Genomic DNA, 26,957 nt, shown 5'->3' with positions numbered 1-26,957 from the left:
GTCGACGACGAACGGTCGGTTTCAGTAGGAGAGCTCGTTGTACACCCTGTCGATGTCCATGCCCCACTTGTTCACGTACGCGTCCAGCAGCTTGTCCGCCTGCGTCTGTCCGCTCGTCGCCATCTCCATCAAGCCGTCCACGAAGTTTTCCTCGTTGCACCCCCGCCGAGTCAAACCCTCCTTCGAGATTCGCACCATCTCCACCGCGATGTCCTGCACCGTACCGTCCCGGAACTTCGTCTGAAGCCCGTCCTTCGTCACCGCCACGCGCAGGTACTCGCGCTCCTCCGGCGTCCAGTCCGCCACGAGCGCCTCTGCGTTCGCCAGCGCGGTTTCATCGTAGAGCAAACCTACCCACACCGCGGGGAGCGCGCAAATGTTCCCCCACGGCCCTCCGTCCGCGCCGCGCATCTCCATGTACCGCTTCAGGCGCACCTCGGGGAAGCACGTCGTGAGGTGCTGCTCCCAGTCGTCCAAAGTGGGGTACTCGCCGGGGAACTGCGGGAGCTCCCCGCGCATGAATGCCCGAAAAGATTCGCCCGTCACGTCGTGGTACACCCCGTCGCGGTAGACAAAGTACATGGGCACGTCCAGCACGTACTCGGCGTACCTGTCGAAGCCGAAGTCGTCCTCGAAGACCCACTGCAGGGACCCGGTACGGTCCGGGTCAGTGTCCGTCCACACGTCCGAGCGTAAGGATTTCTGCCCGCTCGGCTTGCCGTCGCAAAAGGGCGAGTTGGCAAAGAGCGCGGTGGCGATTGGTTGGAGCGCCAGGCTGGTTCGAAACTTTCGCACCATGTCCTCCTCGGACTCGAAATCCAGGTTGACCTGGATGGTGCACGTCCGGAACATCATGTCCAGTCCCTTGTTACCCCGCTTGGGCATGTACTCTTTCATGATCTTGTATCGGCCCTTGGGCATCACGGGGGTATCGGCGACGGACCACTTGGGTTGGAACCCGAGCCCGAGGAACGACACGCCAATCTCTTTGGCGACCGTCTTGACCTGGTAGAGGTGCGAGTGGACCTCGGCGCAGGTCTGGTGCAGGTTGGCGAGGGGCGCGCCGGAGAGCTCGAACTGGCCGCCGGGCTCGAGCGTGACGCTCTGGCCGTTGAGCTTGCACCCGATGATGTTGCCGGATTCCGTGATTGGCTCCCAGTCGAACCTGTCCACCAGGGCGTGAAGGAGCTTGGCGACGTGCGCGTCGTACTCCATGGGGCGGAGGTTCGCGAGCTGGTACCCGAACTTCTCGTGCTCGGTGCCGATCCTGCGTGCGGTGGAGCGCGCGGGGTGGGTTCATCGTCAGAAGGGGCGTCTATAGGTGTCTACGTCATCCCGCGCGCTTTTTGCGGCCGCCGAGGATAAGAGGCGCGGAAAGCGAGAGCGACGGGGGCGCGAAGAGGGGCGACGCGCCTCCACTGGGATTTGGGCTTGCAGCCGGACTCGAGGTAGGCCACGAGATCCTTCTTGGTGAGCGCGTTGGTCGCCGTTCGCTTCTCGGCGCTCGCGGCGGGCGCCCCCGCGGCGCGAGTCACGGCGCGACGCGCGTTTCGCGTGGCGGCCCGCGTTTTCGACAGTTGCCCGGACGAGCCGAGGGCGCCCCGCGCGCTGAGGCGCGCCGGCGCCGTCGCGTGCGAGCGCATCGTCGCTGTCGTCGCCATCACGGAGAGGAGCGTTGCGCGGGTCGGATGCGGATATAACCCGGACGGTGTCGCTCGGGGCGCGTGTCCCGCGTGTGCCAATCCTCCACGGCCGAAAAGCGGCGAAGGCGGGGCGTGTCACCGGTTTGTCATCTCCCTCCATCACGCGAGTCGTCAGAAAAACTGTCACGCGATTTCAGCCCGGGTTCTGGGTTTGTCTGACGGTTCAAAACGCCCGTATAAAAAACCGCACACGCGGGCGTCCGTCTGCGGATGGAGCTCTCGCATCACACCAGCTCTCAACACCCAAATCCAAAACAACGAAGGCTCGCCACATCGAGCGCACGACGAGGGCCTCCCTCGCGCGTGGAAATCGTCTCGATGGTCGGATCTCCCGACGCGCACCCTCCCGCGGGCGGCGACGCCCCCCGCGCGTTCCCCGCGCGCCGACGCCGTCAACGGACGAGCGGCCACCCACCGCTCGCCGAGTTCGGGCGGGTCGCGAGTCGCCTGGCGCTCGCCGGCCTGGCGCTCGCGTGCTCCGGGGTGGCGCGGGTCGCCGCGGCCGACCCAAACGGAAGCTACGAGATACACGCGGCCATCGACGCCGCCTTCCCCGAGGGTGCGCGCCGGTCGAACGTCGCCTCCCCGCGACGAGCCCCGTGATCTTCCCCGCCAAAAATGCGCCACCGGTGAAACCACCACCAAAAAACCGCCAACCAGGACGAAACCTCCGTCTCACCCCGCCCCCGCCCCGCCCGTTCCCGCAGGCTCGGACATCGGCACGTCCTCGCCGTGTCCCCCGCCCCCGAACGCCATCTGCCTCACCATCCCTTACGAGGCGCACGTCGGCGAGAAGGAGATCCCCGGGGGGCTCGAGCCCGATCCGTCGCGATCGTCGTCGCTGTCGCGCTCGTGCGCCTCGTTAGGCGCCGACCCCAAAGGCGCCAACCCGGTGTTCCTCAAGGTGGGATCCATCGTGTCCCGCGGGGTGTGCGGCGCGCTGGGCGCCGCGGATACCGTCGCGAGGGCGCTCAACACGGTATCTTCCACGATGGGCGGCGATCGGCGAAGAGACGGCCGCGTGGTGTTCGGCCGATCCATCGACGCGACCGCCGCTCGCGCCGCGGGTGGCGCCACGTTCAAGGACTCCACCGATTACGAGTACGACCACTCGCTCGCGTCGCTGTGCCACCTGCGGGACGCGCGGGTGTGCGGGTCCGTGTACGGCCTGCAGGCGGCGTACAACGCCTCGCACGTCGCGATGACGGACGCGGGAAAGGCGGCGGAGGATGCGTACGACGCGTTTGAAAAGGCGAGGGAGGTGTGCGACGAGTTCTCGGCCAAGGCGGACGAGATGGGCGCGGCGATGCGCGCGGGGAAGAAGGTGTGCCGTGAACGGGCGAGGGACGCGAGTGGGGACGACCTCGCGCGCGCGCTCGGCGCGATCAAGGCGACGCTCCTCGACGTCCAGACGGGTGGCGGCAGGTGCAGCCGACGAGCCATGTACGAGCAGACCAAGGCTGCGCGCGCCGCGGAGATCGCGGCGGAGAACAAGGCTGGCGCCTCGCACCGCGACGGCAAAAAGATTGGCAAGGTGGTGGCCGTGGAGCGAACGCTCGAGGGCGGTAAGGCGGTCAAGTTTGGCCGGGAGGAGAGATCCACCACCTTTGTCCTGCCGAACGGGTACGTGATGCCTGACGAGTACTTTGACGAGTGCGATAAACTGTCCAACTCCATCGACGCCATGGTCGCGATGCTCAAGCCGCAGACGGTGAAGGAGCACGTGTGCTCGGAGTACACCCCGGGTGAGGTGGCGATGCTCAAGGCTGACGCCAAGCGCGCGTGCGCGTCCATCGCCGAGTCCAAGGATGCCTACGCGCTCAAGCTCGACGCGGCAAAGTCGCTTCGGTCCGAGGTGGAGGCGAGGTACAGGGACTTGCTCGACGCGGAGGCGGCGGCGAGGGGTAAGACCAGAACGCTCGATCGCCTCATCGCCACCACCGCGGCCGCGGGAGGTAACGACGAGGCGGCGCGCGAGCTCGCGCTGTCGCAGGCGGAGGAGCGCGCCGCCGCCATCGCCGCCGAGCGAGCCGCCCCAACGCCAAATTCTCCCGAGTCAATCGCCGACGCCGCCGAGCGAATCGAACGGACGCCCGCGGAGAAGATCGGCGCCAACGACGTCGTCGACGTGCTGCGAAGGTTCGCGGGAGCCCGGGCGGTGGTACCCCCGCGCGTGTCCAAGCACATCGACGCCGCCTGCGCCGGGCCCACCTTGACGAAGAGGGCGTCGATGCGAAACGTCGCGGATATGCTCGAGGCGTTCGCGGCGGCGAAAGTCGTCCCCGGGGACAAGGCGAGGGAGGCGATGTTCGCCGCGATCGTCCGCGAGGCGACCAGGGCCACCCCTAAGGCGATCGCGGAGGTGCTCCACGGGCTGGGCAGCGCGCGAGGCGTCGGCGCGGGGCTTCAGGGGGCGGATGCGCTCACGCGAAGGGTCGTTGCCAAGTTGGCTGCGGCGGCGGCGAGGGAGGCTCCCAAGATGGACGCGAGGGAAATCGCGGACGTGCTGTCCTCCTTCGGCTTCGCCAAGCCGAACAAAGGACTCCCCGGCGACGCCAGGGCGGCGCTCGACGCGGCTGTCACCCGCGAGGCTTCGCGGATGTCCCCCGAGGATGTCGCGTCTGTCCTCGTCGGCTACCACCGCGCGGGCGCCGCGCCGGAGGCGTCCGGACTGCTCCAGAAGATTGCCAAGTTCTCCGACCCGTCCGACGCCGTGGACGCGCTCGCGGTGTTCACCTCGAAACGCGTCAAGCCCGCGGCGACCACCCGCGAGGCGCTCGCCAAAGCCGTCGTCAACGCCGCCCCCGCGATGCGAGCCGGGGACGTCGTCAAGACGCTCGACGCCTTCGCCGACGCCGGGTGCGCGCCCATGCCTCCGTCCGCCGGCGACGCCCTCGGCCGCGCGGTGCTCCGACTCGAATCCAAGGTGGACGCCAAGGGGGCCGCGTCATCCGCGGCTGGCGCCTTTGGCCCGGAGGCTATCGGCGACGCGATCCGCGCCTTTCGCCGAGCGGGCGTCGCGCCGTCGAACGGCGTCAAGGATGCGTTGGCTCGCGCCGCCGCTCGAGAGGCGCCCCGGTTCACCCCCAAGAACATCGCCGGGACGCTGGAGGGGTACGCCGACGCCGGGGAATCCCCGCCGTGGTCCGTCGTGTCCGCGTGCGTCGACGGCTGCGTCCGGGAGGCGGCGAACATGGACGCCGACGAAATCGCCGACGTCGTGGGCGCCTTCGCGTCGGCGCGCGTGTGCGGCAAGCTGACGGCGACGGCGCGATCGGCGCTCGACGCCGCCGTCGCGAGGGAGGCGCCGCGGATGTACGCGCGTGACGTCGCGTCCGTGGCGAGGGCGTACGCGGACTGCGGCGAGGGCGCGCCTGGGCACGGGTCCGTCGGGCCGCTGTTGAAGGCGGCGTTGGAGACGGCGGCGTCGATGCACCCGACGGACGCTCGGTCGACGCTGGCGGCGATCAAGCGGATGGGTCTGGGCGGAGCGATGGACGCGAAGACGCGGCGCGCGCTGGAGGCGGCGGCGGCGGCGACGGGCGAGGAGGCGAACGCCCTGCGAAGGTCGCCGACGGCCAAGGAGAGGCGCGAGGCTCGGAGAGGGGGCGGGCGACCGGGAGAGATGCGTTGAGATCCCTCGACGCGTACATACGATATGATACACACATCGCGCGATTGGAACAATCGCCATTGGAAAAATCTTCGCTTTCGTTAAGAGTCACCTTCACGAAGGTGGTCTAGCTTCAAGATATGAACAACCGAACCGCCGCCGCGTCCAATTTTTCTCCCTCCGCCCCCCGGTCACGCGCGCGTCGCTCACTTCCTCTCCTCCCTGGGCGCGGCCCACTCGACGCGGAGGATGAGGTTATCGTACCCGTACCCGTCCAGCTTGTTGATCGCCCGCTGCGCGTCGTCCTTGTTGACGAAGTTGACGAATGCGAACCCCCGGGACTCGCCCGTCTCCCTGTTGAACGCGACGTAGATGCGAGTCACGGGACCGAAGGGGCGGAACAGCTCCTGGAGATCCTGCTCGCGGGTGTCCTCGGACAGGTTGCTCACGCGGACGGAGTTCTCCTCCCTCCTGCGGTTCATGGATTCTCCCATGGACGCGCCGCTGCTGGCGCCCGCGCGCATGGACGGCGGCACGTAGCCGCCCTTGCCGGGCCCCTTGCCGGGGCCGTCGTCGTCGCCCGGCGGTTTGGAGTCGCCCAAGCCGAGGGTGTTCATCGACGCGAGGTCCTTGTACGGGCACTTGGTGGTCCAGTGGTCGCCCTTCTTGCCGCAGATGCGGCAGACCAGGAGGGAGGTGTTGCTGCTGGCCATCTTGGCGAGCTCGTCGCCCTGCTTCTCGCTCTCGGACTTCGGCGTCGCGCGGTACCTCTCCAGGAAGATCTCCTCGATGGACACAGCCGTCATGGACTCGTCGCCCGGCTTGTACCTCTGCGCGTCGCCGAACTTGGCCCACTTCTTCCGCGCCGCCATCGCGGGGGTCACCTTCTTCGTCTCGGTGTGCACGCGCACCTTCTTCACCGTTCGCACCTGGACGGACGAGAGGACGAATGGCGGTGATGAGAGGTGAGGGACGAATTCATCGTCGGAGGCGGAGTTTTCGGGTGCGTCGGTGGGTGGGAAAAATGTTTGGGTGGCGCCGCTAGGGTTGGGACGCGGGCGAGAGGTGCGATCGCGCACCTTGAGGCCGTCGTCCTTGACCTTGTAGTCGATGTACGTCTTGACACCGTTCGCGTCGGGGCCGATGACCTGTCGGGGTTGGGGGAACGTCCGGTGAGCCGTCAGGGTTTGCGCCTCTCCACGGCGAGCTGCGAAGAGGGAGGTGCGAGGAGGTTCGTGATCGGACGCGGCGCTCACCTGGCTGGCGGGCAGCGCGGCGGACATGTCGAAGTCCCCATCGTCGTCGAGCTCCGCGGAGTCTCCCCAGCGCATCTTGCCAACCATCTTCGCCACCTGCGAGCCTTCACGGGCGTCGTCTCGGGGCGGGTGAAAGAGAGCGTTGCCGAACCGCTGTGAAGCGTGTTTGACGGCGGCGAGGCAAACGTGCAACCGACCTACATACGGGGAAAATTCCGTTTAACGACTCATAAATCAGCGAGAAAGTCGGCCGGACACCGACGAAGTCAATCGATTCGTTTTGCTCCCCTTCACCGTCATCACAACCGCCTCGAGCCATGGCTTGTTCGACGGCCGCGGCGGTGGCGTGTGGGCACTCGAGGGTCTCGCCGGGGCCCCGAGGCCGACCAATCGATCACGGACGACGCGCCGCGCGTATCGTTCGGGCAGCCGGAAACGAGGACATGAACGCTCCCCCATTTGTCGTGCCGCAGGACTGCTTCCAGGACAAAACGTATCCACCGGAACTGAAGGCTGCGAAGCAGCTGAAGCTCCTGGTCACCATGGTCGCGGTGCGCGTGGTCTTGGCGCAGGAAGAGGGTTTTGGGAACGAATGTCATGACGACCCGAGCTACACGGAGCTGCACGACGATTTGACGACGTTCCTGAGCCAGAACCCGCTCGGAAAGCTGTGGGACGGCGAGTGGCTGGAGAAGTTGATCAGGCACCCCAAGCTGAACTGCAGGCTCGCGGCGGTGCGGATAATAGAGGTGCGAGACGTGTACTTGTCCAAAGAGTTTGACTGGGGTCTGTACAAGAGTGAAGCGTTCGATGACATGGACGAGTGTTATAAGAGGTTGATGTCGGAACACATGGAGCGCAGCATGTTGGGTTGAGGCTTTGAAGAGAAAATTGTTTTGTTTTTAGGCGGTTGTAACAACACGTAAAGCGCCGATCCGTCTATGCGTAGTAGAATAGGTCACTCTTCTTCTTGGCCTGCACCGCGATGATCCCCTCGTTGAAGTCCTCGTGCGTCACCTCCGTCCCGTCCCTGCGCAGCGCCAGCATCCCCGCCTCGACGCACACCGCCTTGAGCTGCGCCGCGTTGAAGTCATCCGTGGATCGCGCCAACTCGTCAAAGTTCACCTCGCCGCTGAGGTTCATCTTCCTCGAGTGAATCTCCATGATCTGAGCCCTGGCGTCCTCGTTGGGATGCGGGAACTCAATCTTGCGGTCCAAACGACCGGAGCGGAGCAGCGCGGGGTCCAGGATGTCCGCCCTGTTCGTCGCCGCGATGATCTTCACCCTGTCGTCGCTCGAGAACCCGTCCAGCTGGTTCAGCAGCTCGAGCATGGTGCGCTGCACCTCGCGGTCACCGTTGGTGTCCGAGTCGAACCGTTTGGTGCCGATCGCGTCGATCTCGTCGATGAAGATGATCGCGGGCGCCTTCTCCTTGGCCAACGCAAAGGCGTCGCGCACGAGTTTGGCGCCGTCGCCGATGAACATCTGCACGAGGAGGGGACCCGCGAGCTTCAGGTACGCGGCGTTCGTCTGCGCCGCGCAGGCGCGCGCGATGAGCGTCTTGCCGGTGCCGGGAGGGCCGTAAAGCAGGACACCCTTGGGCGCGCGAATGCCCAGCGTCTTGAACTTCTCCGCGTGGGTCATGGGCAGGACCACCGCCTCGGTGAGCTCCTGGATCTGCTTGTCGAGGCCGCCGATGTCGGTGTAATCCTCGGTGGGCTTCTCGTCAACCTCCATGGCCTTGACGCGGCTGTCGTACTCCGCGGGGAGCATGTCGAGGATGAGATACGAGTCCTTATTGACGCCCACCAGATCCGCGGGCTTCAGCTTGTCTGCATTCGGTGGACGGAGGGTGCGCGGGTGAGAGGGCGGAGAAAAAGCGCACAGCTGTGTTTGGGCGGTTGGTGCGCGAGCGGAAACGTGGGGGCGAGATCTTGGGCGGACGATGCGCTCACCTCCGTCGACGAGACCGATGACGGGCAGGAAGATGGTCTGCCTCGTCGTGGTCTTGAGCACCACGGCCTTGCCCTGACGTTTGCTGTCCAAATCTACGTTCGCGCCGTCGTCCTCCTCCTCGTCCTGCGTGGGTCGCGACGGGGCGGGGTGAGGTCAGATCTGGGTCAGATAAAGGGAAAAACCTCTCCCCTCTCGGGGTCGCGGTCGGAGCGAGTGACGGGGGTTCGATGCGAGCACGAATTGACGCGTACCTCGGGCTTGAGGTCCAGGATCTCCACCACGTTCCCCACCAGGTACGGGAGCTGCTTGTTCATCTTGATCTTCTCGAGGTTCTCCTTCACCTTCTCCTTGTCGCCCTGCAGATCGAGCGCCAGCCTGTTGCTCTCGTCCCTCAGCACCCGGATCTCGTTCTCCAGCAGCCGCTGGCGCATCTGGACGTCCTCCAGGCTGGAGTTCTCGAGCTCACGCATCATCTCGGCCTCGCCCTCATCGAGCACGCCGTCTAAGTCCATGGTCGGACCTCTTCTCAGTCCAGCTCGCTGCGCCCCCCGTCACTGCGGACCCTCGGCTTTTTTTTGAACGGAAAAATGCGAGCGAGTCGCTGTCGCTGTTCCGCTGTCGATGCGAGATCGAGGCGAGCATCCTGGGCACCCCCCGCTCAGTGTTGCGAGGCACATGGCGACGCAGCTGAGGAACTGCCTCGTGCGCTGCGGCGCCTCGGGGTTCGCCGTGGACTACTGGGGCCACAGGGACTTCGTCGGTGCGCCCCAGAAAACCTCATCGCCCCTCCCCCGCGCGCCCCGTCCGTCGCCCCCGCCTTCAAAAAGTCGAGTCCTCCGAGAGACATCTTGGCACCCCGCGCTCACCTCTCCCTTTCGTTTCCCCCGTACCCCGCCAGGCGCGCATTTCCTGACCCACGCGCACAGCGATCATCTCGTCGGGCTCAAGAATGACTGGCGCTCCCCGACCGGCGCGAAGATCTACTGCACCGCCATCACCGAGGCGCTCATCCTTCGCAAGTACCCGAAACTGCTGGACGGCCCAACCTCGATCGTGACCCTCGCGACGGACCAACCCACCGTGGTGGACCTCGGGGGCACCGGCGAACTCCTCACGGTGACCGCGATCGACGCCGGGCACTGTCCGGGCAGCGTCGGCTTCCTCTTCGAGGGAACGTGCGGGCGAATCTACCACACCGGAGACTTCAGGCGAGAGGACTGGTGCGTCGCAGGGGACGACGGGAAGAGCGCGAACATTCCTGAGTGCCTCACGAGGGCGCCGCTGGACCTGCTGCTTCTGGACAACACCTACTGCAACCCCGCGTACCGTTTTCCGAGCCGAGCCGCCGCGCAGGCTGCCGTCGTGTCGCTCATCGTGGACAGGTATCCCGACAGGGAGGTCGTCCTGGGGTTGGATTCGCTGGGCAAGGAACCGCTCATCGCCGCCGTCGCGGCGGCGACGGGCCAACCGGTTCGATGCACCAAGGAACGCTTCGACGCGGCGGCGGCGGCGCGCGACGCGTCGCTCCGGGCGGACGAGGAGGTACCGGTTTTGGCGGACGACGACGACGACGACGACGACGACGACGACGGGAACGCATCACCCGACCTGCGTCAGTACGACGGGCTCGGGCTCCGCGGATCGACCGAGTACTCGGCGGCTCCCCGCGACGGGACCATGGCTTTCGACGCCTCCGCCAAGGGTCGCGTGTGGGCGTTCCCGAAGCAGCGAGTGACCCGCGACATGCTCACCGCCCGCGCGGTGAACAGCGGACGGAAGGTGCTCGGGATACTGCCGACGGGGTGGGCGGCGACCGGAGCCGCGGGGTTACCCTCGACGTTGGTGGGCGAGGACACAGCTGGCGGTAGTAACACAGCTGGCGGGGCGCGGGACGGTGACGACGACGATGAGCCCGCCGTCGTTCGCGCCGTGCCGTACTCGCTCCACGCGCCGTACGAGGAGCTGCGGGCGATCGTTCGAGCGCTGGCGCCCGTCGCGGTGGTGGGTAACACGAAGCCGCCGAGGTCGCCGAACGCCCCCGCGAACGACCCGGAGACTTTCTTCTCGCGACTCCTCTCCGACCCGCGCGGTTCGGACGATGATGATGAGGAGGAGGAGGATGAAAAGAGCGACGACGCCGGGTTCCTCGACGGAAAAGAGAACGACGGTGACGGACACGGGATCGTGCGCGTGTTCGACGCCGGTGCCGAGGCGAAGAAGAACGCGGCAAAGAACGTCTCCAAGATCGCCCCGATCGTCGCGCCGAGGCGCATGGCGCTCGCGAGATCCGCGCCGGGGCACGCGAAAACCCCGCCCCCGGTCGCCCCGGTCCCTTCGCGAGACGACGAAGACGAGGAAGATGCATCCGCGGATGCGGCGACAAGCCCGGCGGCGAGCGCCTCGGTGAGCATCGCGCCGACCGCCTCGGGGGACTCGAGCGGCGGCTGCTCGCTGGACGCGCCGCTCGACGGAACCGAGACGGCGCGCATCCGCGACGATCCCGGGGTGGACTCGCGTTCGTCCGCGACGACGTCCGCGGCGAACGACGATCGACTCCGGGAGCGGCGGCGCGCGGTCGCGTTCGCGCGAGCGCTCATCGACGGCGACGGAGCGGCAAAGGGGGCGCGACGTTGGGCGAAAGCGGCGGCGAGGGCGGCGGCGAAGGCGAGCGACGGGGCGGGCGGAGACGGGAAGAAGCGCCGGCGCCTGCCCGCGGGTTGGGCGGTACGAGCCGGGACGGGCGCGCGAACGCGGACGAGGTGTTGAGGACGAGGCGGTGACGCGTTTGAATCCTAATGACGTACGACGTTCGACGGTTACGATTATCGTGAGAACCCTCTACTCCTCCTCCTCGTCGGCGTCGGGCGCGGTCGCAACCGCTCCAGTCGCGGCCTCATCCCCCTCGGACGCGCCCTCCGCTTCCCACGCCGCGATCTCCGCCTGGATCCTCGCGAGCTCGTCCTCCTCGCTCTCGGTCTCGCCCTGAATCCGCTCGACGGGGGCGTCGTCGTCGTCGTCGTCCGCCGGCGTCGACCTCCCGCCGTCTGCGCTTCGCGCGGCGGGGGAATCATCGAAGCGGCCCGCGTCTCGGAGCAGACGTCCAAGGGTTCCGTCGACGTGCGCCCTGAACGTGTCGTCCGAGCCGCCGACGCGCTCGGCTCCGATGAACACCTGGGGTACCGTCCGTTGCCCGTACGTCTCCGCCATGGCGTTCTGGAACTTGGTCATGTCGACGCGAGTGTCCAGGTCGATCTCGATGACGTGCGGGTGAACCTCCGGGTACTGCTCCGCCATGAGCTTCTTCACCGCGCGGCAGTAGGGGCAGTAGGACTTGCTGACGATGACGACGCGGTGCGCGCGGATGGCGTCCGTGAGCATCTCGGATTCATCGGAGGACGCCATCACGGGCGACACGGCGCACGCGCCGAGGAGGACGAGCGTGAGCGCGACGGAGGAGGCCACGGCGACGCGGCGCGTGGGCGAGCCCGAGGTCGTAGAGGGGAATGAACGCGACCCCTCCTCTGCTGCCGCGCGGAGAGGGGTGGAACGCGAGGCGAACGCGCGCGAGGCACGACGAGGCGCGCTCCCGAGCGCCGCGGGTAGCGACGAAGCGGACGCCGCGCTCATCGACCCTTCGATGCCCGCGCGTGTGGTTCAGTGCGTCGAGCGACCGCACCCGGCCGAGGCGTTAACGACAACATCTCCGCGAAAAATGCTGACGAAGCAAACTGGGCCAAAGCAAAGTCTCGTCACAACGGAATTCGCGCGACGTCGAAGGGAAGTCGCTTTGCTAGGAGCTCCGCGCTCGATTCGTCGGAGCGAGGCTGCGATTCTAAGCGAGCACGAGACCGCGACGTGTCAACGGCGCCGGCCAGTCAACCCTAAACCCTAAACCCAGGAACCCTACGTCCTCACCGCCGACCCCTCCCGAACGTCGTGCTTGCAAATCGGGCACGTCGAGTGCTCCCCGAGCCACTTATCGATGCAATCCGCGTGGTACACATGCATGCACGGCAGCGTCCGCATCGCGTCCCCGTCCTCCGCGTCGCACAGACACACGCTGCAGCACGGAACCTGGGAACATTCGTGCTCGGGTCCACCACCCGGCGAACCACTCGGGTCCATTGCGCCAGGTGTCGGCGAGTGATAGGTCCACGCGGGCATGGCGTCGATCACGTCGGCGCTCACCCCCGCGCTCACCGCGCCCAGCCGCTCCGCCAGCGCCATCATCTGCTCGTACGTCATGCCCCCCATCGCGTTTTCGCCGCCGGCCGTTACGAAGCCGTTTCCCCCGCGGCTCCGCATCCACTCGTGAAACGCGAAGACGTCGTGGCCGCTGTCGGCGCCCCCCCACGCGCCGCCCGTCATCATCCGACGCAGCAGCGCCTCGGCGTCGTCGCCCTGCGTGGTTCTCAGCCGGGGCTGGGCGCCCCCGTCGCCGTCGCCGCCTCTGTTGACCGCGAACCTGAAGTTACCGAACGGCGTTCGCCACTCGTGGACCAAGAAGTCGCTCACGGTGCCCGACGCCCAGTCGAATCCAGCCGCTTCGTCTTCGTCGTCGTCGAGGGCGCCCCGGTCTTCTCCGCCGTCTCCCTGCTCGGGAGGGTCGTGGTCGGGTCGCATCCCGGCCGCCGCGCGTTCCTCGCGCTGCAACCGCCTCGCGAGCGCCTCGTCGCGTCGCATCTGCGCGCGTCTCGCGCGCTCCTCGGGCGGACCCGCGATGAGGCGCTCGCGAGCGCCCGCGTGCTCGCCGCTTCCCCAGCGCTGGAGCGCGCGTCCGATGGAACGCGTCGCGCCGACGAGCGTGTGCCCGAGGATGCCCGCTCCCAGCGCGGTGTGGAACAGCACGCCGTTACGTCGGCGCCTTTCGCGCTCCTCGATGGCGCGCTCCACGGCCTCGGCGACGTCGCGAGCGTCCGCCGCGCCGGACGTCTCCGGCGCATCGCCCAGGTCTTCCCAGTCCGTGGGTTCGGATGCGAGGTCGTCGGCGGGGTCGCCGACGGTCGTCGGTTCGGGGTCGTCGGGGGGAAGGCCCTGCTCGCGCCGCCACCTCGCGCGCTGAGCAGCCCGCGCCGCCCGTATCTCGGGGTCGATATCCACCACCCCGGCGGTCACCATGGACTCGTGCGCGCGCTGCGCCCTCGCGAATGCCCCCCCGTCGTCGTTTCTTCCCGCGGTTTCTTGGGACTTCGGTGACAGCGTGTCCCATTTTTTTCGGACGGCCCGTGATGTTAATTTTTTCTTCTCGCGGGTGTCCCGTCCCAGTTGTTAGACTAAGATGACAACGCCGCCGCGCGGCCGTCTTCTAGCGCAACGCGAACCCCTCCGGTCGCTCGAACTCCCGCCCCTTCATGTACCCCACGTCCTCGTCCCACAGGTCCGCCAACGTCCTGTACGGCTTGCCCGGGCCCGTGTGAAAAGACCCGTGCTGTAACCGGTACTGCTCCTCGAAGGAACCGATCGCGTCGGCGTGCTCCGGGGGAAGCGCCGTATCCCCCGTGACCGCCCGCAGGTTCTCCAGCTGTCGCTCGGGGTTGGCCGACTTTGGAATCACGCACACGTTTCCCCGTCCCACGTTCCAGCGCAGCAACACCTGGTGACGCGTCATGCCGGTGGCCTTCGCCGCGTTTATAACGGCGGGATGATCGACGGGCTCCGCCCCGCTTCGCTCTCGACCCATGCCGTCGCTCGAGAACTGATCGCCGCTGCCCAGCGGACCGTACGCCTGGACCACCACGCCCCGCGTCACGCACCACCGCAGCAGACGCTCCTGCCGGAAGTGCGCGCCGCACTCCACCTGGTTCACCGCCGGCGGTATCCGGCACTCGCCGAGGACGCAGTAATCATCCTCGGCATTAGAGAGGGCGGACGTCGCGTCTCCCCCCACGGCTCGCGTGACGTCGGACCCGTCCATCAGTTCCCCCAGCTTTTTGGCGCTGAAGTTACTGACGCCGATGTGCCGCGCGAGGCCGGCGTCGACGAGCGCCTCCATCGCGCACCACTGCTCGGCGATCGGCGCCCTCTGCGGCGCCGGCCACTGCAGCAGCGCGAGATCCAGGTAGTCCACGCCCAGCTCGGCGAGCGAGGTCCTGACGGCGGCTTCGAAGTCCGTCGGTTCGAGAGTTTGCGTCATCAACTTGCTGGTGACGAACAGCTCGTCCCTCGACCGCAGGGTTCCCTCGTCTAGGGCCTGCTGAATGGCGGCGCCAACCTGGGGCTGATTGCCGTACACCGGCGCACAATCCAGCAGCCTGTATCCGCACCGCAAGGCGCTTAGAACCGCCGCGGTGGTGTCTCCGGCGGCGATCTTCCACGTGCCGAGTCCGAGGGCGGGCATCTTCGCGCCGCCTCGGAGGGTCAGGCTCGGGACGACCGGGGTCATGTCGGTGGGCGTCCGCATCTACGGGAAGTGAACGGGGTGATCCCTTCGACGCATCGGTCATCTGTTTTCTGTTCGGTCTCACACAGCAGTCGGCACTCGAATGGACCGATATCGCGCGCCGAGCCGCCAGAGGTATGTACGCGGCAGAGCACGATGGCGGGACCGACGTCGTCGACGACGACGGCCTCACCGCGTTCCGCCGCGCGGAGAAGCGGTACAAGCTCCACCGGACGCAGATCGTCCGGACGCGCGCCGACGGGAGGCGCAAGGGCGGCGCGCTGGAGACGCGCTTAGTGGACCTGTCGGCGGTGGTCGACACCCTGAATCTCGCGTCGCTCGCGCGCGAACCGGGCACGCGCGTCTCCGTCCACGGCGCGTCCTCGTCCAAATCCGAGGTTCACGAACGTACGCACCCGGCGGCGTACGCGATCGACGGGCACCCGGGCGCCGTCTTGGTCCCCAACGCGCTGTCCGTCGACGAGCAGCGCGAGTGGGTGCGCATCGCGGTGACGGAATCGTGCGAGCCCCCGGCGAGGACCAACCACGACGCCGCGCTCGGGCCGCTGAAGGGGTTGTGGCGCGAGGCGCACGCGCGTCCCTCCCGGTACGTGCGCGTGCCGTCAACGGACGACGGCGCGGGACGAGGAGACACCGAGACCGAGACGGGATGGAGGCACATCTCCCCGGAACCAACCGGCGGGGACCCGAGGGTCAACCTCGCCGCGACCCGCCTCCTCGAGAAGATGCGATGGGCGACGATCGGCCCGCCCTACGACTGGACCGCGCGCGCGTACGACACGGACGCGCCGCGCAGGCCGGTGAACCCGCGTTGGCTCGAGCGATGCGTCGACCTGGCGGAGGCGGCGGGAGCGGCTGGCGACTTTGCCGGAGAATTTGCCGGTTTGGTAAACTACTACCGATCCGGCGACCAACTCGCCGGGCACGTCGACGACGCCGAGGTGGACATGTCCAAGCCCATCGTCAGCGTGAGCCTGGGGTGCCCGTGCGTGTTTCTCCTGGGCGGGCGCAGCCGGGACGTGGCGCCGACCGCGGTGTTGATGCGATCGGGGGACGCGATCGTGCTGACGGGACCGAGCCGGCGGTGCTATCACGGCGTGCCCAGGATATTCGTCGCGGGCGAGGGATGCGTGGACGGAGACGGGGTGCGGTTGGGGTGCCCCGAGTGGCTCGGGAACCCGGACGCGTGGGCGGAGGAGCCGGACGTGGCGAGGTACATCGCGGGAGGACGCGTCAACGTCAGCGTCCGCGTGGTAGATTGATTAGGACAAGCGCTTGGACGCGTTTTTAGCCGTCTTCGTTTACGATTGTTAGCAGCGGACCGGATCGACGTCGCCTTCCTACTAGCTAGCTAGCTACTCCTGCACGTTCTCGAAGCCGACGTCCCAAGGCGCCACGTAGTGCTTCTTCTTGATCTCCGCCCGTCGTTTCTTGAGCCGGTCAATCTCTTGCTTGGAGAGCGCGCGCTCCTTGCGGCGCTCCTTGGCGCGTTTCATCTCCCACAGACCCTCCTCCAGTTTGTTCACGTCTATGTGGTGATCCAGCGCGCCGCCGGAGTAGATGGAGGCGCCGCCGCCCGTCGCGAACGAACCCGCGGGGGCCGCGGTGACGCGACCGGTCATCTTGTTGTACCTCGCCTCCGTCGCGTACCCGGAGCTCGTCCAATGGTCGCCGACGCCCGCCTTCGCCGCCTCCGCCGCGGCGACTCGGTCCCTCTCAACCTTCGCCACGAGAGCCCTGGCCATGTCCGCCGGGTCCACCCCGCCGGATACCACCGCGCGGTACTGCTCGGGGTTGAGACCCGCGAGGACCGAGTCGACCATGGACGAGGCGACGCCGGCTGCTGCCCGGGGCGGCGGGGGTGCCGACATTCCCGCGGGCGCCGCCGCCGCCGCCGCCGCCGACAAATCGCGGGGCGGTTTTCCGTCCCCCGCGGCGGCGGCGGCGGCGGCGTCGCCGCGGCCGGCGTTCCCCGCGCGCATGGCGATGACGGTCTCGATGGCGATCTCAGCCTGAGTGGCGGTCGCCCTGGGCGGGAGGTGGACGTCCATGGCGGCGGCTCGCGCGAGCAGCTCGTCGTCGCCGAGCACCGACGCGAGGTTTTGGTTTTGGTTATGGTTTTGGTCTTCGCCGGCGTCGACGGGCGCGCCGCCGTCCGCGCCGGCCCGACGAACCGCGAGCTCCATCGGGAGCATCGACCGCCACCCCCGGAGCTCGTCCACGCTCCACGGACCCTGCCACACCCCCCCGTCGTCGCAGTAGTACCACTCCTTGCGCGAGGAGGAGGCGGGCGCGGCGAGCGGGGGGCCGGGCGCTCGGCCCGCCTCCGCGGCGGCGAGCCCCTCCATCGCGGCGACGGCCCACTCCGAAACCGCGCCCACCTCCGCCGCCGCCCCGGCGCCGTTGTCGTTGTCGTCGTCGTTCGCCGCGGCGGCGACCGCGGCGGCTCTGGCCTCCGCCGCCTTCGCCGCCCACAGCCCGGCGGTTCCCTCGTAGACGATTCCGCTCGCGACGCCCGCGGCGGCGTCCTCCCGACGCTGCCGCTCGTCCTGCAGGCGCCACAGCCGCTCCTGCATCTCGTCCGCTTTTTTACGCGCCGCCCTCTTGCTCTGCTTCGCGTCGCCGCCTCCCCGGGTGCCGAACGGATCTTTCGCGCGTGACGCCGCCTCGGTCGCCTCGCGACTTTCGCGTTCCTCCTCCGTCTCCGTCGGCATCCCGTTCCAAACCGCGCGGACGTCTTCGTACTCGTACACCTTGACGTCGTCGAGCATCTCCGACATGGTGACGCGGCCGTACCCGTCGGCACCCTCGGCACCCAAGTCGGCACCCCCGTCGTCCCCAACGTCCCCGCCGTCGTCCGGGCCGCCCGGCGGGTCCAGGCCCAGCTTTCGCCTGGCTCGCGCGTTGCCCTCGATGGCGTGATGGAGCATGATCTTCGCGGCGGACGCGTCGGGTTCTTCCCACGTCGTCTCGCGCGTCTCGGGGTTGTAAAAGTAAAAGTCGTCCTCGTTCGGGTCGTACGTCTTGACCCACACCGGGCGGTCGTCGCCGTCGTCCGCGGGTGACCCCGCGGCGTCGTCGTCCGCGTGAAAGCCCCGCTCGGCGGGATCGAGCTCGGCGGCTGGCAGCGCCTCGGGGATCGCCCTCCGCGCGATCCCTGTGCCCGCGAGCGAGGACCCGTCGATCTCGGGGTGAGCCATGCCCATCGCCGCGGCAGCCGCCGCACCGCCCTGCGAGGCGGGCACCGTCGCGAGCGCCTCCTCGAGTTCCCATCGCTCCCCCCAGTTGACCTCGGGCCTCGGTTGGTAGTCCGGCAGGTCGCTCGGCGCGAAGATTGTCGCGGTGCGCTTCGATGCCTGCGCCTTGGACTCGGCGATCGCGCGCGCGAGCCGAGTCTCCTCGTCCTCCTCGGCGCCCGGGCCGCCCATCGCGCGCCTTCCTTAGATGGCCCGCCGCGCGCGGGTTCCTCTGACCAGCCGACGCTTCCCGAACAATTCGTTCTCTTTCCCGCTGCTGCTGTGTGACGCGATCTTTTCCCGCGACTTCTCGATGATGCCGCCACACGCGCCATGAGCAGGTTCGTGTACGGCAGTCTGCTCGCGCCGGAGGTACTCAACGCGCTCCTCGGGCGCGTCCCCGACCGGACGCCGGCCACCCTTCCCGGGTTCGTCAGGAGGCGAATCAAGGACGCGGTGTATCCCGCAATCTACCCCGCCGAAGATCCATCCAACGCGTCGGTCGACGGAGAGGTGCTCACGGGGATGTCCAGGCGCGAGCTCGCGGTGCTCGACTGGTTCGAGGACGAGGCCTACGTCCTCACCCGCGTGGACGTCACCTTCGACGAGACGCGCGTGTGGTCGCCGCCCGAGACGGTGGAAGGGGTGGAGCCGTACCTGGACCCGAGCATCGTGATGGCCTACGTCTTCACTTCGCCGAGAGACCTGTACGGAGTCTGGGACTACGAGGAGTTTCGAAGGGAGCACCTGGGTTCGTACGTGGCGATGTGCGAGGCTTTCGCGGAGGACGTCAAGCACAACGACCTTCCGGGAGACGACGACGAGCTGGAGGACGGGATCGGTGACGAGGTGAAGTAGCGAACGTCGTCGAGCCCGAAGGTTTTAGCTAACTCTTAGTATCATACCGGCGATGACTTTTAGGAAGATCCGCGCCTTTGTCGTCGTCAGGTGCCGACGCTCATGGGCGCGACCGCGGTCTTGCGCGCGGGCGCCGGCGTCGCGAACGAGCTCTCCGGAAAGTTTCCCAACCCAAACTCCGCGTCCAGCGACCGTTCGAACCGTTCCTCCAACCTGGCCGACGGAATCTCGAGCCTCCGCATCGCTAAACGCAAGTCGTCCACGCCCCCGCCGCTCGACGCCGAACCGAGGAGATGCGCGATCCTGCTCGCGGTCCTTCGCACCGGCTTGGCGTCGACGTCCCCGAAGCACGCGTCGTTCGCGGCGCCGTCGAGACGCCCGGGCCTCGGCGCCGCGGGAGGGCGAGCGTCGTCGTCTGACTCCCCCCGCCCGCCGCCGACGCCTCCTCCTACTCCGGGTCGCCTCGGGGGCGACGCGTCGCCGACGAGCGCCGCGTCGATCCGCGCCTCGAGCGCCCCGCGCCCCCCCGTCTCGATCTGCTCCGTCCCCGGGGACGGGATGGGCCTGAAATCGATCCCGGAATTCGACGTGGCAGTCGTCGACGATTCGTTCTTGAGCGGCGACGACGCGAGCTTCGCCGACCGCCGCTGCTGCGCGCGGTGCATCCTCGCCAGCTCCCGCATCCGCCGCGCCTTCCCCGGGGAGTTCAACGGCCCATCGTACGCGCCGCGGGCAAACTTATTCGGGGATTTCATCGGCGATTTCGTCCGCGCGTTCGCAGCCTCCGTCGCGACGAGCTCCAGAACAGAGTCCGGCGACACCCGGTTGTTAACGTCGTCGTCGTCATCCGTGTCGAAGGACGAGTCGAGCTCGAGGCACGCCGTCGACGGCATCGCGCGATCGGATCCCTTCCGTTTGGCGGGCGACGCCCCGGGCACCGCGGCAACCGCCGATGCGAACCCCCTGAACGTCCCCACGCCTCCCCTTCCTCCTCCGTCTTCTCCGTAATCTTCGTCTTCGTCGTCTGAGTCTGGCTCGTGGGAGCGGCGGAAGCGGACGTGTTCCTCGAAGAGCTGCTTCCGCGCGCGTCCCAGCGCGCAAGCCTCGAGGGAGCTACACGCGCGCGACGCCTCGGTGCCGCCTCCTCCTGCTCCGTCCGACGTGGACGGTATCATCGAAGCGCGTTCGTCCGCGGCGGCGGTGTCGAACGTGAAGCTCGCCACCCGCGCCATCGCCGAGCCGTCGCGCTTCTCGTCGAGCTGTTGCCGGCGTCGCGCGGCCGGCTTGGGCTTGGGCGCCCTGCCGTCGTGGAGCGGGATGGCGCGGTACACGACGTATCCCGGGGTGGTCTCCGCGACGGTCTTCTGCGCGGGTGCGGGGGTGTGCCACTCGTCGAGCGCGGACGACGTCGTCGTCGTCGTCGTCGTCGTCGTCGTCCGCGCGTGGAGACCGTGATCGTGCGAACGGGCGCCGGGATGCGCGGGGGGTCTCGGGCGCTCCATCTTCGGCGTGCATCCCCGCACGACGGGCGTGACGCACGCGTCGTGGTCGAGGGGAACGAACGCGGGCGTCGAGAACATCGTCGCTCCGTGGCTCGTCGCGCGTGGCTCGACCCTGGTCCTCGATGGGCACCCCACCCAGCCCGCAACGGTCAGATGCCAAACTCGAACCGAGGCGGTCCGAAGCGGATTCGACGAGGACCGGAGCCGCGCCGATATCGAGGGCGTCGACTGCGATACGAGTGCGGGAGGATGCCGTGGGTGAGCGACGATCCTTTCTCGCCTCCTCCGCGGTGGCTGTCGTGGCTCCGTTGTGGACCTCGTACAGCACCGGGTCCTAGAAACGGTCCATCCTCTCTCATCCAAGGTCCGGGGATTGGTCCTAACTACCCTCTCATAGAAGCACTGCATTTGAAATGCGATTTAAGACAATATTGGACATATTTTGTACTTAAAACACCGTTGTCTCGTGTTTTCAATATGCATTATCGGATCTCGCCAGACCAAAGCCCCGAATGGCGGCTGGTCTCCGGGCGAGAGCGCGAAAACGCGACGATGGTTGGTCGGGGCGGGGCCGATCGGGGCAGAACGAGCGCGCGCCAGGTGCGACGCGTGACGCAACGAACGTTTCGACCGTTCGTGTTCCACCCACCAGTCGCGCGGAAGCGTCGACGAAACGAGGTAACCCGCCTCAGCTCCTCTCGAGACGCTCGCGGCGCTCGTGGCAGAAGAGCGTACACGCAGCGCAGAGTGCGCCGGTGACAGTCACAGGACCAAAACTCTCGACATGGGTTACGTCGTAGGAGAGGACGGACTGTCTATCCAGGACGCAGCCTCGCTCGATGCGTCCACCCTGACCCCGCTCACCCCGGAGGTCATCAGCCGCCAGGCCACCATCAACATCGGTGCGTCCCTCGCGGAGATCGAACCCGTCGCCCCCCATCGCACCTTTGGCTTTGAGGGCCTAGGGTTAAAAAGCGCCACTCCCATCGCGCCTTCGTTTTGCCTCGCGCCCCGTCCTTCGCTGACCCGCGCGTCCCTCCCCGATCCACCGCCCAACCTTAGGTACCATCGGCCACGTCGCGCACGGCAAGTCCACCGTCGTCAAGGCCATCTCCGGCGTCCAGACCGTCCGCTTCAAGAACGAGCTCGAGCGCAACATCACAATCAAGCTCGGCTACGCCAACGCGAAGATCTACAAGTGCGAGGACGACGCGTGCCCTCGGCCGGACTGCTACCGCGCCTACGGCAGCACCATGACCGACTCCCCCGCGTGCACCGTGCCGGGATTCGAGGACAAGAAGATGCAGCTCGTGCGCCACGTGTCGTTCGTGGATTGCCCCGGCCACGATATTCTCATGGCCACCATGCTCAACGGCGCCGCCGTCATGGACGGCGCGCTCCTCCTCATCGCGGGCAACGAGTCGTGCCCTCAGCCGCAGACCTCCGAGCACCTCGCCGCCGTGGAGATCATGAGGCTCCAGCACATCATCATCCTCCAGAACAAGATCGACCTGGTCCAGGAGAACGCGGCGGCGAACCAGTACGACACCATCTGCAAGTTCATCCAGGGCACAATCGCGGATGGCGCGCCCGTGATTCCGATATCTGCGCAGCTCAAGTACAACATCGACGTCGTCTGCGAGTACATCTGCAAGAAGATCCCCGTGCCCGTGCGCGACTTCACGGCTCCCGCGAACATGATCGTGATCCGATCCTTCGACGTGAACAAGCCCGGCGCGGAGGTTGACGACATCCAGGGCGGCGTCGCCGGCGGGTCCATCCTCCAGGGCGTCCTCAAGGTTGGCCAGGAGATCGAGGTCAGGCCCGGGATCGTGTCCAAGGATGCGGAGGGCAAGATCAAGTGCACGCCGATCAGCTCCCGCATCGTTTCGCTGTTCGCGGAGCAGAACCAGCTCCAGTACGCGGTGCCCGGAGGTCTCATAGGCGTGGGCACCACGGTCGATCCCACCCTCACCCGCGCGGATAGGCTCGTCGGACAGGTGCTCGGCGAGGTTGGCAAGCTTCCCCGCGTCTTCACCGAGTTGGAGGTTAACTTTTTCCTCCTCCGCCGCCTTCTCGGCGTCAGGACGCAGGGCAGCGAGAAGCAGGGCAAGGTGGCCAAGCTGAGCAAGGCGGAGGTGCTCATGCTCAACATCGGCTCGATGTGCACCGGCGCGAGGGTGGTTGCGGTCAAGTCGGATCTCGCCAAGCTGCAGCTGACGTCGCCGGTGTGCACCAAGGAGGGCGAGAAGGTGGCGCTCTCCAGGCGCGTGGAGAAGCACTGGCGTCTCATCGGCTGGGGCCAGATCCAGGCGGGTGTCCAGCTCATGGACTGAGGGGGTGTCGAGTTATTAGCGACGAAGGGCGAACCTGCCCCCATCGTACCCGTGGGGGCGTGGTGAACTTCCACCTTCGTAATATTCACGTCAGGGTCTGATCATCAATCAAGCGCTGTCTCGGTGTGCCAGCTTTTGCGAAAGCCACGCGGATAATAATTGCCTTCTCGGAAGGGGGGTTGCCCACTTCACGCGAGCACAACCCCAAGGAGCACGCGGACAGACGAGGTGTATCTTTCGAGATTGGGTGGCTTCCGTCGTTTCCAGCGTAAGCGCTTCGACGTCAGCACGCGCGCAGCGACTGGATACGGACGGCCGCTGCCGGAAGCTGCCGGAAAATTCAGGAACGTAGCCGTGTAAAGTGTGCCAAGCCCAAGGGTTTTCGGGCTGTCGAATCCGCCCTGCGGCTGCGGACAGACTTGACGCGCGCCGGCCGGAATCGTCATGCTGGTCATTCCCAAGCAACGCCGAACCTCCGCCGCGAGCGGCGCGCGGAAAGAATCCTCCCCGCCGGAGGAGGGCGCGCCACGAACGTCCTCGCCCGATGAAAATGCGGACGCCGGGAACGCCGGAACCTCTCCCGCGGTGAAGGGACCCCCTCCCAAGCGCGCGCGCTCCGCCGCAGCCCCGGTAAAGTCCTTCGACGGCGCCAAGAATTTCATCGCGCAGCTCCAGGCCTCCGATGCGGACCCAAAGCCCAAGGCGCGCGCGAACACGTCGTCTCGAAAGGCTCCCGGATCCGGTGACGCATCGCAGAATAGAGGCGGGCCCGCGGGGGGTTCCAATCGCCTGGACGAACTCGAGGAGGACGCCATGCACGCGCTCAGCGACCTCCTCTCTCAGGACCCCGAAGACAGCTTCGCGCTGGGCGGGTCGGACGCCGGGACCGCGCCGACCGCGCTCGCCGCGCGCGCCCCGAAGCGCGTCCGCTCCAACGTCGTCGCGGCCAAGCCCGGCGGGGCAAAGGCCAGGCGAACCTCCGCGGGGGGCTCGGCGAGGGGCAAATCCAAGCAGCAGAGCGGGAGCGACAGCGGCAGCCAGGGAACCACGACGCAGGCTGCAAACGCGCAGCAGCAGCTCGACGGACCGTCAGCCTCGCGCAAGGCTGCGGACCACCGCCGGCTTCTCAAGTCCTACATGAAGGCGCTCTTCCGCCACCTCAAGCTTCCCGTCGAGTACAAATCCGCGGCGTCGGCAACCTACCGCGACCGCATCAACAACGCCCTCGCGTACTGGTTCGGAGACTCCTTCGCGCCCGGTAAGACTACCAGGGAGTGCCACGCCCCGAAGGTGGTGTGCTGCCTGGTCAGAATCGCGACCAGCGGCCGAGTGGTGATCCGCCCCGAGGACGTGTCCGAGATTCTGGTAAAGGGGCTGCAGGCTAAGAACGCCAACTACGCCGTGAGCGCCGCGGCGCTCCGTAAGCACAAGATCGCCGACGCCGAGCTCAGGACAATGTTCGACGGCGAGACCCGGACGACGGACGGATGGCCGAGGGGCCTGCCCCTGAACCTTCCAGATCGCGACGAGGCTCTGCCCGACTTTGACTCGAAAGCCGCGAAGGTCGACGCCGCGCTGTCGCCGGTCAAGGAGGAGCCGAACCCCGCCGAGGCTGACGAGGGCGGCGGTGAGATCGACGGCGCGATCAAACCCGTGGCGGCGGTGAAGGGCGCGAGGTCCAAGCGAGGCGGAGGCGCGAAGAGACCCGACGTCACCGGGACGCCCGCTCCCCCCGCCGCCGTCAAGACCCACGGCGCGACAGTCGTCGGAGACTCGCCGCTGTTCTCGCCGGTGGGCCACGTCGCCGCCGCGTTCGCGGCCGCGGCGCTCATGCCCGAACCCTCGGACAGGAGCGAGGCGGCGCGGGAGTTTACGACGTCCATGGTGGACCCGCTCATCGCGAGCGTGAGGGCGCAGGCGGACCCGGCTACTCGGATGGAGATGATAAACTGCGCGCAGGGCGAGCTGGCTCGGCTGGCGACGGAGATGGCGAGGGAGCACCACGAGGCGTCGCGCGCGGCGTTAGCGGCGGCCGAGGCGGACCAGCCGTACTCGCCCCCGGACGCGGCGAGCCCGTCGCGGCCGAGTAAGAGGCGCTGATTTCGGGGGGGGGAGCGCGACGGGGGAGAAAGAACGGCCCGGGGTTGGGCACGAACACACGCGACGGGATGTGATATACCAGCGGCGCGGGCGCGTCGCGCGGACGCGCGCACACGAGCGGACGAAGCCGTCGTCGTCAATCCGCGAGCGGGGCTCGTGTTTAAAGTTTTGTAGCGATGCGAGCCGTCTCGGCTCGCCTGTAACGACGTTTCTTCACGTTTGCTATATTTTCCCCCGCCGCGAGTTCATCCTGTCAGTCTGTCCCTGTGGTCACTGCGTGGGAAAGTGCCGAGCGCGCCGCCGCTGGCTCGTAACTTTTCCGAGAGGCGGCGGCCACTTCGTCGCGCGCTCGGCGTGTATCACCCCGCGCGCCATCATGAGCGGCTGGCTGAACGCGATCAAGACGGACGCCCCCGAGGCTCCCGTCGAGCCCAACGCGCCCTCCGCGCCGACGGCCTCGTCCTCGGTCACCAAAGTCGTCGTCGACACCAACGCCATCGTGAAGGGATTCCGACTCGAGCGCTTCGCCGACGAGGCGGTGACCATCCCGGAGGTGCTCGCCGAGGTTCGCGACAGGCAGGCGCGTCACACGCTGACGACCCTCCCCTTCGAGCTGAAGGTCCAGGACCCCGACGCCGATTCCATCGCGGCGGTGCGGCGCTTCGCGAAGCTCACCGGCGACATTGGCGCGCTCTCCGAACCCGACGTGCGATGCATCGCGCTCGCGTACATGCTAGAGCGGGACGCGCACGGCACCGCGCACCTGCGCACGTCCCCAACGCCCGTCGTCCTGTCCAAGCACAAGCACAACAAGGCGTCGAAGATGGCGGGTTGGGACTTCGTGCCGAACCAGGACGACTGGGCGGAGCTGGACGAGATGAACGCCGAGGCGGAGGCGGCGGCCGAGGCGGTGGCTAAAAGGATGGCCGCCGCGACGGTGGCGGATGACACGTCCGGCACTCCCTCGCCGAAGCTCCCAAAGAGCGCGAGGATCGCCGCGGAGGTGGCCGCGGAGGTGGCCGCGGAGAGGGGCGCGGGTTCGATTCGCGGCGAGTCCGACGCGCCGGCCCACGCACCCGGAGGCGATGAGTCACCGGCCGGTGAGTCACCGGGCGCCGCCGACGACGACGGGTGGGAGCGCAACGTCTCGAGGACGACCCGCGTTAAGCACGCCAAGCGCGAGCAACGACGAAGAGAGGCGGAGGAGGAGGCGAGACGTTTGGCGGAGGAGGAGGCGAGGATGGAGGCGGAAAACGCGGAGAGACGGAGGGAGTTGGACGCCGCGGCGGAGGAGTCGGCGGCGTTTTTTAAGTCTGCGCCGGGAGCGGTGCCGGAGGGGGCGGAGGAGGATGACGAGGAGGACGACGAGGGGGAGGGAGACGGGGAGGGGGAAGAAGGAGACGGCTCGGACGACGACATCGTGCCGTTCGAGACGACGATCTCCAGCGTCACCGCGGACTACGCCATGCAGAACGTCATCCTCCAGATGAACATGAAGCTTCTCACGCCGGATGGAATGAGAATCACCAACCTTCGACGATGGGTGCTCCGGTGCCACGCGTGCCAGGAGGTGACGCGGAACACCGAGCGCGTCTTCTGCCCCAAGTGTGGCAACGCGTCCCTGACCAAGGTGGAGCACACCGTCACCGCGGACGGCGTGGAGCAGTTTGGCGTGAGGCGCAAACACGTGCTCAAGGGAACGCGATTCACGCTGCCGATGCCCAAGGGCGGCCGCCGCGAGAAGGCTCCCATCCTTCGCGAGGATCAGCTCATCGGGATGCGCGCTCGCCGGAACAAAGACACCGACGTGGACGTGTTCGCCGCCGAGTATAACGAGGAATCCTTCGCGGGCGGGCGCGCGGTGAACGCGGGGGCGGCGCATCTCTACGCGCAAAAGGAGCTGCTGGAGAATGCGAGCGGCGGCAACCTGAAGAAGAACCCAAACGAGAGGCGGTTCGTGCGCACCAACCGCCGACGAAAGTGATTTTAGTAATCCA

At 67.5% G+C, this 26,957-nt stretch overlaps 16 protein-coding genes across 16 annotated transcripts; 8 read left to right on the top strand and 8 right to left on the bottom strand.

The window, feature by feature from the left end:
• Window positions 1-21: 21 nt before the first annotated feature.
• Window positions 22-1,643, bottom strand: MICPUN_84113 (predicted protein; the record flags this gene model as incomplete). Its single annotated transcript, XM_002507811.1, has 2 exons — window positions 22-1,267; window positions 1,420-1,643. The coding sequence occupies 2 exons, from the start codon at window positions 1,641-1,643 to the stop codon at window positions 22-24; spliced, it is 1,470 nt and encodes a 489-aa protein (XP_002507857.1).
• A 3,457-nt stretch (window positions 1,644-5,100) lies between these two features.
• Window positions 5,101-5,400, top strand: MICPUN_108746 (predicted protein). Its single transcript, XM_002508100.1, has one exon. The coding sequence runs from the start codon at window positions 5,134-5,136 to the stop codon at window positions 5,335-5,337; it is 204 nt and encodes a 67-aa protein (XP_002508146.1). The 5' UTR covers window positions 5,101-5,133; the 3' UTR covers window positions 5,338-5,400.
• On the bottom strand, window positions 5,399-6,696 carry MICPUN_94842 (predicted protein). The gene is made up of 3 exons (XM_002507810.1): window positions 6,573-6,696; window positions 6,396-6,464; window positions 5,399-6,245 (listed from the first exon to the last, which is right to left on the bottom strand). The coding sequence occupies exons 1-3, from the start codon at window positions 6,657-6,659 to the stop codon at window positions 5,523-5,525; spliced, it is 879 nt and encodes a 292-aa protein (XP_002507856.1). The 5' UTR covers window positions 6,660-6,696; the 3' UTR covers window positions 5,399-5,522.
• Window positions 6,697-6,889: 193 nt separating this feature from the next.
• MICPUN_101807 (predicted protein) lies at window positions 6,890-7,447 on the top strand (the record flags this gene model as incomplete). Its single annotated transcript, XM_002508099.1, has 1 exon — window positions 6,890-7,447. The coding sequence occupies one exon, from the start codon at window positions 6,890-6,892 to the stop codon at window positions 7,445-7,447; it is 558 nt and encodes a 185-aa protein (XP_002508145.1).
• A 19-nt stretch (window positions 7,448-7,466) lies between these two features.
• Window positions 7,467-9,001, bottom strand: MICPUN_107027 (predicted protein; the record flags this gene model as incomplete). Its single annotated transcript, XM_002507809.1, has 3 exons — window positions 7,467-8,404; window positions 8,528-8,651; window positions 8,780-9,001. The coding sequence occupies 3 exons, from the start codon at window positions 8,999-9,001 to the stop codon at window positions 7,512-7,514; spliced, it is 1,239 nt and encodes a 412-aa protein (XP_002507855.1). The 3' UTR covers window positions 7,467-7,511.
• Window positions 9,002-10,793: 1,792 nt separating this feature from the next.
• On the top strand, window positions 10,794-11,338 carry MICPUN_108743 (predicted protein). The gene has a single exon (XM_002508098.1). It carries the CDS (start codon window positions 10,800-10,802, stop codon window positions 11,292-11,294), a length of 495 nt encoding a protein of 164 aa, XP_002508144.1. The 5' UTR covers window positions 10,794-10,799; the 3' UTR covers window positions 11,295-11,338.
• MICPUN_108742 (predicted protein) lies at window positions 11,326-12,192 on the bottom strand. The gene has a single exon (XM_002507808.1). The coding sequence runs from the start codon at window positions 12,153-12,155 to the stop codon at window positions 11,367-11,369; it is 789 nt and encodes a 262-aa protein (XP_002507854.1). The 5' UTR covers window positions 12,156-12,192; the 3' UTR covers window positions 11,326-11,366.
• A 239-nt stretch (window positions 12,193-12,431) lies between these two features.
• Window positions 12,432-13,646, bottom strand: MICPUN_60573 (predicted protein; the record flags this gene model as incomplete). Its single annotated transcript, XM_002507807.1, has 1 exon — window positions 12,432-13,646. One exon carries the CDS (start codon window positions 13,644-13,646, stop codon window positions 12,432-12,434), a length of 1,215 nt encoding a protein of 404 aa, XP_002507853.1.
• A 187-nt stretch (window positions 13,647-13,833) lies between these two features.
• Window positions 13,834-14,865, bottom strand: MICPUN_84021 (predicted protein; the record flags this gene model as incomplete). Its single annotated transcript, XM_002507806.1, has 2 exons — window positions 13,834-14,352; window positions 14,428-14,865. The coding sequence occupies 2 exons, from the start codon at window positions 14,863-14,865 to the stop codon at window positions 13,834-13,836; spliced, it is 957 nt and encodes a 318-aa protein (XP_002507852.1).
• Window positions 14,866-15,806: 941 nt separating this feature from the next.
• Window positions 15,807-16,185, top strand: MICPUN_74198 (predicted protein; the record flags this gene model as incomplete). Its single annotated transcript, XM_002508097.1, has 1 exon — window positions 15,807-16,185. A coding segment is annotated over one exon (379 nt), but the record flags the coding sequence as incomplete, so codon positions are not given.
• Window positions 16,186-16,283: 98 nt separating this feature from the next.
• MICPUN_60570 (predicted protein) lies at window positions 16,284-18,356 on the bottom strand (the record flags this gene model as incomplete). Its single annotated transcript, XM_002507805.1, has 1 exon — window positions 16,284-18,356. One exon carries the CDS (start codon window positions 18,354-18,356, stop codon window positions 16,284-16,286), a length of 2,073 nt encoding a protein of 690 aa, XP_002507851.1.
• A 141-nt stretch (window positions 18,357-18,497) lies between these two features.
• On the top strand, window positions 18,498-19,022 carry MICPUN_60569 (predicted protein; the record flags this gene model as incomplete). Its single annotated transcript, XM_002508096.1, has 1 exon — window positions 18,498-19,022. The coding sequence occupies one exon, from the start codon at window positions 18,498-18,500 to the stop codon at window positions 19,020-19,022; it is 525 nt and encodes a 174-aa protein (XP_002508142.1).
• Window positions 19,023-19,108: 86 nt separating this feature from the next.
• Window positions 19,109-20,524, bottom strand: MICPUN_60568 (predicted protein; the record flags this gene model as incomplete). Its single annotated transcript, XM_002507804.1, has 1 exon — window positions 19,109-20,524. One exon carries the CDS (start codon window positions 20,522-20,524, stop codon window positions 19,109-19,111), a length of 1,416 nt encoding a protein of 471 aa, XP_002507850.1.
• Window positions 20,525-21,308: 784 nt separating this feature from the next.
• On the top strand, window positions 21,309-22,860 carry MICPUN_97729 (predicted protein; the record flags this gene model as incomplete). The annotated part of the gene is made up of 2 exons (XM_002508095.1): window positions 21,309-21,426; window positions 21,587-22,860. The coding sequence occupies 2 exons, from the start codon at window positions 21,309-21,311 to the stop codon at window positions 22,858-22,860; spliced, it is 1,392 nt and encodes a 463-aa protein (XP_002508141.1).
• A 444-nt stretch (window positions 22,861-23,304) lies between these two features.
• On the top strand, window positions 23,305-24,960 carry MICPUN_101801 (predicted protein; the record flags this gene model as incomplete). The annotated part of the gene is made up of 1 exon (XM_002508094.1): window positions 23,305-24,960. The coding sequence occupies one exon, from the start codon at window positions 23,305-23,307 to the stop codon at window positions 24,958-24,960; it is 1,656 nt and encodes a 551-aa protein (XP_002508140.1).
• A 376-nt stretch (window positions 24,961-25,336) lies between these two features.
• MICPUN_60565 (predicted protein) lies at window positions 25,337-26,944 on the top strand (the record flags this gene model as incomplete). The annotated part of the gene is made up of 1 exon (XM_002508093.1): window positions 25,337-26,944. One exon carries the CDS (start codon window positions 25,337-25,339, stop codon window positions 26,942-26,944), a length of 1,608 nt encoding a protein of 535 aa, XP_002508139.1.
• Window positions 26,945-26,957: the final 13 nt, after the last annotated feature.

This window comes from Micromonas commoda, chromosome 8 (genome assembly GCF_000090985.2).
Source record: "Micromonas commoda chromosome 8, complete sequence".
Classification (NCBI taxonomy): domain Eukaryota; kingdom Viridiplantae; phylum Chlorophyta; class Mamiellophyceae; order Mamiellales; family Mamiellaceae; genus Micromonas; species Micromonas commoda.
Note: the sequence above shows the minus strand (reverse complement) of the source record. Positions and strands in the feature narration are given on the sequence as shown.

Coding starts and splice junctions, on each gene's coding strand:
- MICPUN_108746 (XM_002508100.1), top strand. CDS start 5,134: ATGCACCCGACGGACGCTCGGTCGACGCTGGCGGCGATCAAGCGGATG.
- MICPUN_94842 (XM_002507810.1), bottom strand. CDS start 6,659: ATGGTTGGCAAGATGCGCTGGGGAGACTCCGCGGAGCTCGACGACGAT. Junction 6,465..6,572: donor CCGCGCTGCCCGCCAGCCAG/GTGAGCGCCGCG, acceptor CAACCCCGACAG/GTCATCGGCCCCGACGCGAA. Junction 6,246..6,395: donor TCAAGGACGACGGCCTCAAG/GTGCGCGATCGC, acceptor TCGTCCGTCCAG/GTGCGAACGGTGAAGAAGGT.
- MICPUN_108743 (XM_002508098.1), top strand. CDS start 10,800: ATGGCGCTCGCGAGATCCGCGCCGGGGCACGCGAAAACCCCGCCCCCG.
- MICPUN_108742 (XM_002507808.1), bottom strand. CDS start 12,155: ATGAGCGCGGCGTCCGCTTCGTCGCTACCCGCGGCGCTCGGGAGCGCG.